The sequence below is a fragment of the Hibiscus syriacus genome, unplaced genomic scaffold (genome assembly GCF_006381635.1).
Source record: "Hibiscus syriacus cultivar Baekdansim isolate YM2019G1 unplaced genomic scaffold, ASM638163v2 tig00116962_pilon, whole genome shotgun sequence".
Taxonomy (NCBI): domain Eukaryota; kingdom Viridiplantae; phylum Streptophyta; class Magnoliopsida; order Malvales; family Malvaceae; genus Hibiscus; species Hibiscus syriacus.
This window is the reverse complement of record NW_024063488.1, coordinates 6,586,415-6,595,947: the sequence shown is the minus strand read 5'-3', so window position 1 is coordinate 6,595,947 and position 9,533 is coordinate 6,586,415. Positions and strand designations below refer to the sequence as shown.

At 37.0% G+C, this 9,533-nt stretch overlaps 2 protein-coding genes across 2 annotated transcripts; one reads left to right on the top strand and one right to left on the bottom strand.

The window, feature by feature from the left end:
- The first annotated feature begins 3,846 nt into the window (after positions 1-3,846).
- Positions 3,847-5,904, top strand: LOC120190779 (sulfite exporter TauE/SafE family protein 5-like). The gene is made up of 4 exons (XM_039193834.1): positions 3,847-4,687; positions 5,145-5,279; positions 5,362-5,484; positions 5,587-5,904. Exons 1-4 carry the CDS (start codon positions 3,881-3,883, stop codon positions 5,893-5,895), a joined length of 1,374 nt encoding a protein of 457 aa, XP_039049765.1. The 5' UTR covers positions 3,847-3,880; the 3' UTR covers positions 5,896-5,904.
- A 102-nt stretch (positions 5,905-6,006) lies between these two features.
- Positions 6,007-7,999, bottom strand: LOC120190780 (transcription factor ILR3-like). Its single transcript, XM_039193835.1, has 5 exons — positions 7,526-7,999; positions 7,137-7,199; positions 6,903-6,980; positions 6,665-6,827; positions 6,007-6,564 (listed from the first exon to the last, which is right to left on the bottom strand). Exons 1-5 carry the CDS (start codon positions 7,687-7,689, stop codon positions 6,298-6,300), a joined length of 735 nt encoding a protein of 244 aa, XP_039049766.1. The 5' UTR covers positions 7,690-7,999; the 3' UTR covers positions 6,007-6,297.
- Positions 8,000-9,533: the final 1,534 nt, after the last annotated feature.

Below are 9,533 nucleotides of genomic sequence, written 5' to 3'. Positions count from 1 at the left end.
ATCATGGTAGTGATCGATAGATTTTCCAAGTATGGTACCTTTATCCCAGCATCCAAAGTATGCCCAGCCGAGGAAGCCGCTCGTCTTTTTCTTAAGCACGTGGTGAAGTACTGGGGAGTTCAAAAAATGATCATCAGTAATCAGGACACAAGGTTCACTGGGAGGTTTTAGAAGGAGTTGTTCAAGTTGATGGGATCAAGCTTGAACTTCTCAACAAGTGTTCATCCACAGACGGATGGGCAGACCGAGAGAGTGAATGCACTCGTAGAGACATACTTGAGGCACTATGTGGGTGCCACACAACGTGACTGGCCAAAGTTATTGGATATAGCGTAATTTTCCTACAATTTGCAGATGAGTGAAGCGACCAATCAAAGTCCATTTGAGATCGATACCGGGCAACAACCGCTCACACCGAATGCAATTGCGACCGGGTACAAGGGGCCTAATCCAACAGCATACCAATTTTCCAAGGAGTGGCAAGAACAACATGAACTAGCCCGAGCTTGTTTGCACAAGGCAGGTAAGCGAACCAAGAAGTGGGCGGATCGAAAGCGTCGGGATATCAATTTTGAGGTTGGTGACTTAGTCCTTGCCAAATTAAGTGGCATCTTGCGCAACCCATATCACAAAGGGCTTGTGCGAAGATACGAGGGGCCGTTCAAAGTTCTAAAGCGAGTAGGCAACATGGCCTACAGATTGGAGTTGCCTCTGACCATCAAAGCTCATCCTGTGTTCCATGTGAGTTTGCTGAAGCCATATCATCAAGATGAGGAGGAGCTAGATCGAGGCAAATCGCACCGAGCACCAGTCGGTGTAAAAGTCTCTTACGAGAAGGAAGTAGAAGCCATCCATGCGGAGAGAGTCGTTCATCGAGTGGGACATCGACTAAGGCATGAATACCTTGTTCAGTGTAAGGGATTTTCAGAGAGTGAAGGAAGTTGGGAGCCTTCCGAAGACTTATGGCAATTCCGAGATAAGATAGATCAGTTTCACTATAGCCGCGTGACGAGGGCGTCGCTAGAACTAGTGGGGGAGAATGTCACGGACCGCCAGCCCATGACCGAGCTAAATTCATTCAAGGCTGCCAGGGACTATCTTTTCCACATTTTGGGCCTTCTAGAAGACCCAAGTGAGCTGACTCAATCCACCTTGGAGACATGATAATTATTTAGCATTATCTTAGAAGATAATGATGCCAACTCATTGCCCACTTGTTGTAAATAGTGTAGAGCTCTCATCCTAGCCATTGATGTATTTTAATCCTAACCATTGATTCTAGGGGACTCCAACTATAAAAGGAGGCTCAACCCCCTTCATTTACACACCTCAAGTTGAGAAATACAAACTAGTATTCACTCTCAAATCTCTCTTTTTCCTTTAGCTCGCCCATCTCTTTGTTTCCCCATTTCCTTTGGGTTTTCCAACGTTCTAAGCTTTCTTGCTTAGTGAAGGTTCGGGTTACTTAGCGATTTTTGACTTAGAAAACGTCTAAGGTCGCACGAGCTTTCTAGCAGCAGTCTAGCCCCGTGACACTATGCAAATGACATCAATATTCCCCCAAACCTGAAAAGTACAAGCCCATTGTAATAAAAAGATTTTATTTAATTAATTTATACAACTACGTTTAGAAGATGACATTCAATAACTGAGAGTTTTGGGTTTGATACTATTTTTACATTTCTATTCCAAAACTATTATTTAAGAAATTATTTAATAATAATTTTTGCAAATGCATTAAAAATACTTTTCTCATTTTCGGGTAAAAATATTTTATTCTCATATATATATACAATTTTTTTGTTGTCTTTTCGATTTCAAGGCTTTGCCTTAACTAATTCAGACTGACTCACGTTGTACACTTGACTTTGGTGGGTGAGCCTCCCGGAACAAATTTTCTATATTCAGACCAACTCATGTCGCACACTTGACTTTGGTAGGTATGAATTTTCTACATACACAATGACTTAAACCTAAGACCTTACTTAAGCGATATCAAGCAACTTACCACTTGAATCAACCCCTATTGATTATTCTTCTATTTTAATACATAGATTAATAATAAATTAATTTTGCTTACTAATCTTATCTAATTGAACAAAGAGAATGAATAAATATAATTTATTTTAAATAGATATCATTTTTTGCATAATTTAAGTTCACTCGTATGAAAAATAGAATTAAAAAATTGAAACTGGTGGACAAGGGCTCGACCGTCATTGTATTTGTCAAAAAATATGATATTGTATGTGGAAAACGAAGATATAGAAGCTAAAGTGAATGATCAATCTTAATGAATTTGTTCAAACCTTATTTAGCAACAACTTCGTACATAATGAATTTTAATTTTAAAATCGATACCAAAGTCCAGCTAGACTTGAAACACCATAAATGCTTCTTGTTAGATGATGATGTGAACCCTAGCTAAGATAATATTTGGAGGCAATCAAATCGAAGCCAACACTGTGAGAACGTATGGTGCCAACATTTATTTTGCTTATGGACTCCTCTTTATATGGTCCTATTCTCGGTGTTTTAGTTTAATGTGCAGTGGCTACATCGCACCGGAATACGCACTAGAAGGGTTGTTTTCAAACAAGTCCGATGTTTACAGTTTCGGAGTTCTAGTGCTATAGGCATCCTCTCTTCTTTATCTCTTTCTCGTACCTAAACTTAAGGCTTCTTGTACGTAAACATATGGTCCTCAGCAGGCATGGCTGCTATGGAATGAAGGCAGAGCACTGGAGTTGATAAATCCAAACATCACCGGATGAGGTTGTGAGATGGATACATGCACATTGCATTGTTGTGTGTTCAGGGTGACCCTGCACATAGGCCAGCAATGTCATCTGTTATTCTCATGCTTTAGAGCAAATCAGTTAATCTCCCAACAGCCTTCAACATCTCCATATTCTGCAGCAATACTGTTACATATGACCAATCTTCAACCACTGAATCTTTCTAGCTTATGAATCTATAATTGTTTTATTCAGAATCAGCTTTGCTTTGAATTTAGAGAATCCACTGGTTAAATTAATTTGGTGTGGAAATGTAAACCAATAATCAATCGGAAACCCAGGAACATGTCAGCTACTTACTTGGAGGCGTTTAACATCAATCTGTGTTTTCCATGATGAAAACTATGATTTTTTTTAATTTATGGACGCCAGCAATGAAATCAACTTGGGAAAAGCAAATGGATTTTTTAACATCAAAAATCTCGAGCCTGATTAGCCTAAAATGAAAGTGACAATTTTCTTCCTTGTCATCCATGTCCAAATCAAATATTGTCTTTTAGTTTCATTTGTATGGTACCTTCAACTTGACAACAATACCTCATGTACAACAAAAAACAAACAAGAACCTAATTATATAAAAATAAAAAGAGATATTTAATACATTATCTAGATGCAATTTAGATAGATATAACCCAAAAATACTATCCATCAAGTCTTACTAGTTGTTTCTAAAATAAATAATATCTCCATATCCCCATCCACTTGTTGAGAAGCAATTGCAAGGTCTCTTTGTACCTGAATTTCTAATCCACAGTCACGACACGTTTAAATTCGATTAACAAAATGAGGCATGTTTAATACATATTTTGTTATTAAACCACAAACGGATATTACCTGCCAGTGTCATAAATGTTTTTTCTTTTTCTTCTTTTGTCTTGTTTTAATTTCAGTTAAAGTATACATCAGAGGTTTCTGCCATTAAACTGTGTCCCACTTTTTATTGGAAGGGAAACTTCCTGTGCTTTTTACCTCGTTCTTTTCCCCTCCCCCACTTACTGTCATGCAATTCCAGGTTCTCATCCTGATATAAGAACGTTTAATAGAACTCTTCTTTCGACACCAAACATCACCCATTAACAAAAATGAAGAACCAGAGTTTGCTAAGTTGGATTTCTCGCACCCTTCCAATTTTCATCCTCCTCACCATCCAAAGTCAATCCCATGCAACAACACAAACGCAACCCATTTTAGACAATCCCACACTCGAGAACTTCATCAACAGAACTCTCCAATTGAGAAGAAGTACCCGACATATGTTGAAATCACATGGAAACATGAAGTTATCAACCTCTTCAGTGGTAGCAGGAGTGTTGAGCTTCATGGCTTCTTCCATATCCAGTGCGGGAGGTGTCGGTGGTGGAGGTTTGTTCATTCCCATTCTCACGATTGTGGGATGTTTAGACCTCAAAACCGCCACGAGTTTCTCGGCTTTCATGGTCACGGGAGGGTCGATTGCAAATGTTATGTATAACTTGATAGCCAAAAGTGCCAAGTTCGGGGGTAAGACGCTGATTGACTATGATATAGCACTTTTGTCGGAGCCTTGCATGTTATTAGGCGTAAGTGTGGGAGTAGTTTGCAACCTTGTGTTACCAGAGTGGCTGATCACCATCATGTTTGCCATTTTTCTTGTTTGGTCTACGAGTAAGACTTGTAGTAACGGGATCGAGTTTTGGAAACTGGAATCGGATCGACATCTAGGAACTAGAAACGGATATGGAAACTTGGAAAATGGTGAAAGTGGGGAAGCTAAGAGTCTGGAAGAACCTTTGGTTTCCATGGAAGGGAAAGAAAGTCCCAGGTTTCCATGGAAGAAATTGGTGGTCTTGATTATGTTCTGGTTTTCCTTCTTTATCATCTATCTCCTTCGTGGGAATCGCTATGGACAGGTAATGTTTTCTTGTCTGGTTGCCCGATCTTTCTTTGGAATACATTTTTGCATGCCTTTTGGACTGTTTCAATTTCAGTATGTCTTTCTCATGTAATACCCGGTTTTAAATGATTATCTTATTGTTAATCTAAAATTAATTTAATTAGGTAGAACCGAAGATGGTCCAGGATCGAGTATAAGACAAAGTCCTTTTTTCTTTTCTTTTTCATTTAAAGAAGCAAAGCGAAAGCTACCTTATTTTGGACGTATCAAAATGATAAAATGAGCTTTGAGATTATCTGCCCCCTTTTTGTATTAATCTTATATTTTTAATACAATGAATATTCTTGGAAAAGTTCCCTGCATTAATTTTATAAAATTAGAATACGAGGATTTTCAGTATTATGTAATAATTTGAATAGCATGGAACGATGGGGATGATCTTCAATGTTTATAACTATTCAAGAAATATGCAGGGTGTCATATCACTGAAGCCTTGTGGAATAGAATATTGGGCTCTCTCACTGTTTCAAATCCCTCTCGCCATAGCTTTTACTGCATGGATCCTTCGCAAACAAGAGCTCATTGCATGCCAAGATCCAAATAAACAGGTGCTTAACAAAATCTATTTCCAAAATTAGCAGCCTGTTTGAGACCTAATTAAAAATTAACCTTTTTTTCCTTTATTTGAAGGGTGTTAAGAAGCTAATTTTCCCCTTAATGGCTCTAATGGCTGGAGGGTTGGGCGGTCTTTTTGGAATTGGAGGGGGAATGCTTATAAGCCCACTTCTACTTCAAGTTGGAGTAGCTCCTGAGGTAAGTATGCCTGTCACATGTCCCTGTTTTGACCATTCTCGAGTTACATAGTTTTATCTGTGACAAAAGCCAAAAACCAATGATTTTAACCATTTGCTCCAGGTAACTGCAGCTACTTGTTCTTTCATGGTTTTCTTCTCATCCACAATGTCTGCATTCCAGTACTTACTGTTGGGCATGGACCACATTAGCACTGCCCTTGTGTTCTCCGTCATTTGTTTCGTCGCGTCGCTTCTTGGATTGGTGGTGGTGCAGAAGGCCATAAAACGGTTTGGAAGGGCATCCCTTATCGTGTTCTCTGTTGGTATAGTGATGGCTCTGAGTGCCATTTTGATGACTAGCTATGGAGCCCTTGATGTTTGGGACGACTACTCATCAGGAAATTATATGGGATTCAAACTACCTTGTTAAAATCAAATTTTGTGAACTCGGTTTAATAGTAGAATATCGTCAAATGGCTGATGCTATCAAAGATTGCAGCAAATAAGCTGATTTTACTTGATTTCAGGAAACACAAGCTGCTTAACTCCATTGTAATAAATGCTTTCCAACTTTTAGGATACCTAGCGTCAAAGATTTGACAACAATAATTGACCAAAATTTAGTCGTACAAAAGTCAGAAGTTATCCGAGCAAATCAATGTAGCTTCAAACATTGCTTTCAGTTCTCACTTCTCATATTCTTTCAAAGAAGGTGAGTAAAAGTAAAAAGTAAAAAGTAGAGACTAAAACGCAAAGCATCGATGGCAAATATAATGATGAACAATGGTTCTTTGTTCAAAGGAAGGCAACCTCAAAATAACAAGCTGCCAGCTTATGCGACAGGAGGGCGGAGAATATGATCCTGTGATGTATCAACAGCAGAAGGAGGCAAGAATTGCCACATGGAAACTCCAGGATACCCAACGAAGGGCACCAGCTTGCCACCAACAACTTGGCTTGGGGTAGAAAATGGAGTAGGAATAGCAGGAGCTTGAGGTGCAAATCCTGGCCGAGAACCTAATGCCTTTACTTGCCGCTCAAGGGCATCTTTCTCGGTCTTTAGCCTCTGCTTCTCATTGCGAAGTTCATTCTTTTCGGCCTTCAAAATAGAACTCCACTCAGCATAACCAACAAACAAACATGCGAACTGATGCATAAAGTAAAACTTTTAACATGCAACACTTGTCCCAAGCTCTCACCTTAAGCTCATTAATCTTCTCCTGCAGACTCTCATTCGATTCCCTCAGTTTCTGGGCTTCATCCCGTAACTGAGTAACCATCCGTAATGCGTCAACCAATATTACAGCCTTGTCCATTTTGGAAGACCTTCCAGGATCTAGGATAGAACCCAATTCTAGGAACCTTGAGAAAGTGAAATACAAACATCAGAGGAGGCAAAGTGGGCTAAGGGAGAGAAACAAGGGACAACAAAAATGCCTGTCATTTAGCTTATCCCTTCGCATCTTTTCTCTGCAAGCTTTTGACCCAGATGCACTGCAATATCCAGACCTCATCCTGAGATAGAATAGTGAAGAGATTACTAAAGCAAACCAGGTATGAAAACCAAGCACAATTCAGTATTAAATGGTGCAGAAGCAGACCAGAAACTGCATTATAGAAATAGAGAAGTCGAATACAATAAAAAAAAGTAATGCTTGAGTAGCTGCTTACCGTTTTCGGGAGCCTGTCTCATTAAGATTGTCGGAATTCCCAAACAAATCAGTAAATTCAACACTGCAGAGGTTTTAAGAAAGGTTAATGAGCAATTAACATGGCCTAGCTTAAAGGAGCAGCTGGGACCATTATAGCTTGCTGCCACCCACTTAGTTTTGTACCCAAATCCATTGCTAAACATAACAGTCTAGAAAGGCTAAAAAAACGGCCAACTTAAATATAACTATGAAAGTGAAAAGCAATAGCTTTGAGCAGCACAATTTTGGAAAAATCCCAACTTGGAACTGCTGCCGACTTGGAAGTTCAGCTTATCAAACATGAGATTTACACCTACCATTGAATTCCATGTCAACTTAAAATTCATAAGCAATGAAGAAAAGAGGAACCTGAGAGGATTAGAGGACCAGATTGGGGCTGAAGGGTCAAGTGAGTGAAGATCGCCACCAGGGACAGGAATGTTTTCTAATAAACCATATTCATCAAAAACCCATTCGTTGGAATTTTCAAGGGAAACCAGATCCTCCGCAGGCTGTTGCCGCCGGGACATCATTTTCCCGGCAAGGATTCGGTTATGTCAGAGAACCGGAAGAGGTTTTTGTGTGTGTGCGCGCAAAAGTAAAGAAAACAAAAGAAGAAAAGGCGGAGAGATTACAGAGATATGGAACGAGTGAATTTGGTTGATTTGAAGAAATTTCGGGTGGGAAGATTGTGATGGTGGGGAAACGTAGGGAATATTTTCTTGGGATTTGGTTTTGCGAATCGAAATGGATTTATCATTGGAGAGAGAAAATCCACATTTTTTTCTTTTACCTTTTTCAAAGAGATTCTTTTTTTTTCCACTTCCAGTCCACCACCGTCACAAACAATGCCATAACGCGCAAAGAGAGACAGAGAGAGAGAGTCTAGATTCGCACTTTCTTTCGGTTTCGGCTACGCAAGAATGACACAGACGGCAAACCTTTCTAAACTGGGCTTATGTCGAATAAATTTTTTTTATAATTATGAAGTTAATATGAATTAATATTTATGTCATAACTATTTTTTTTGTAAAACAATTAAATATTATTTTTAAAAAACGATTATGACTTTAATTTAAAAAATTAGAGATTATGGATTAATTAAAATTAAATTAAAAATGAGTCGCCATCGACCTTTGGGTTAGGTAGGTCGAATACCTAAAAAACGTTTTTAATTTAAAAAACAATTTTAAGGAAAATCATTTTTTATACAAATACAAGTCTGCGTTATCAGAAGAAAATTTAGGGGTTCGGAAGTCGGTTACGTCTGTGGAAAAGATAAACATCCACAACGCCCACAATCGGTACTTAGTCGCTTATATATCGTCATAAATGGTAGAACTTAAAGTTTGAATCAGAAGTAAAAATATGATCTATTTATTGAATATTTGTTAAAATAATAGAAATACTTCACTTGGTAAGAAATCTCAAGATTTGTAATCCTCCAACGGGAAAGCTATCTCATCTATTTCTTATCTATAAAGTATATTCTATCTTTGAATTACCACCAAATAATATCGACATGAGTAGAAAATAAAATATGCTTAATTTATCTAAAACATTTATCGTTAATATTAACATAAAAACCATTAATACAATAAAAATTATAAAAATAGAATAATAAATAAATTATGATCTATTTATTGAATATTAGTTAAAATAAAAGAAAAAAACCCTTTTCTTGACAAGAAATCCCGAGATTTGCAATCCTCCGTCGGGAAAGCTACCTCGTCTATTTCTTACTTGTAAAGAATATTTTCTCTTTAAATTAAAAAAAATAATATCGAAAATTGACATAAAATGCATTTTATTTTTCCAAAACATACATCACTCATATTAAGATTCAATGAAGAAATAATAATAAAGATTAAAATTTAAATATTAAACAATATGAACATCAAATAAAAAATAGAATAACAATAAAAATAATTTCTATAAGCTTGTAAAAGGAAGAATTTGCATTTTTTTTTATCATTCTTGTTTGAACGTCGTATTAGATTGTACCACTTCGATTAAGTGATACTCTCCACGCCCATTCTACAAATACGTGTTCTTGAAATACATTCGAATAACAACACATAAAAGAGTAAAAATTAATAGCTAAATACATATTTAAACATGTAAAGAGATTATAAAAATAAGAATATAAATTGAAATAGATAAATAAATATGCGCATAATATAACACAAAATAAAACATATTTAGTATATATATATACGTTATCTATAAAATAATGATTTATTACACAAAGTACTATGCGTGAGTTGTAGAAAATATAAGGGAATATATATATATATATAATATAAAATAAATATTACATCATGTTGACCAGATCTAAAGAAATAATCAGCCTTAAGATTATACAACCATGATGAGA

What these genes read in the sequence shown, in the direction of transcription:
- LOC120190779 (XM_039193834.1), top strand. Translation starts at nt 3,881, where the DNA reads ATGAAGAACCAGAGTTTGCTAAGTTGGATTTCTCGCACCCTTCCAATT. An exon ending in GTGGGAATCGCTATGGACAG is followed by an intron (nt 4,688 to 5,144) that starts GTAATGTTTTCT and finishes AGAAATATGCAG; the next exon opens with GGTGTCATATCACTGAAGCC. An exon ending in AAGTTGGAGTAGCTCCTGAG is followed by an intron (nt 5,485 to 5,586) that starts GTAAGTATGCCT and finishes CATTTGCTCCAG; the next exon opens with GTAACTGCAGCTACTTGTTC.
- LOC120190780 (XM_039193835.1), bottom strand. Translation starts at nt 7,689, where the DNA reads ATGATGTCCCGGCGGCAACAGCCTGCGGAGGATCTGGTTTCCCTTGAA. An exon ending in TGGTCCTCTAATCCTCTCAG is followed by an intron (nt 7,200 to 7,525) that starts GTTCCTCTTTTC and finishes AAACCTCTGCAG; the next exon opens with TGTTGAATTTACTGATTTGT. An exon ending in AGAAGATTAATGAGCTTAAG is followed by an intron (nt 6,565 to 6,664) that starts GTGAGAGCTTGG and finishes TCTATTTTGAAG; the next exon opens with GCCGAAAAGAATGAACTTCG.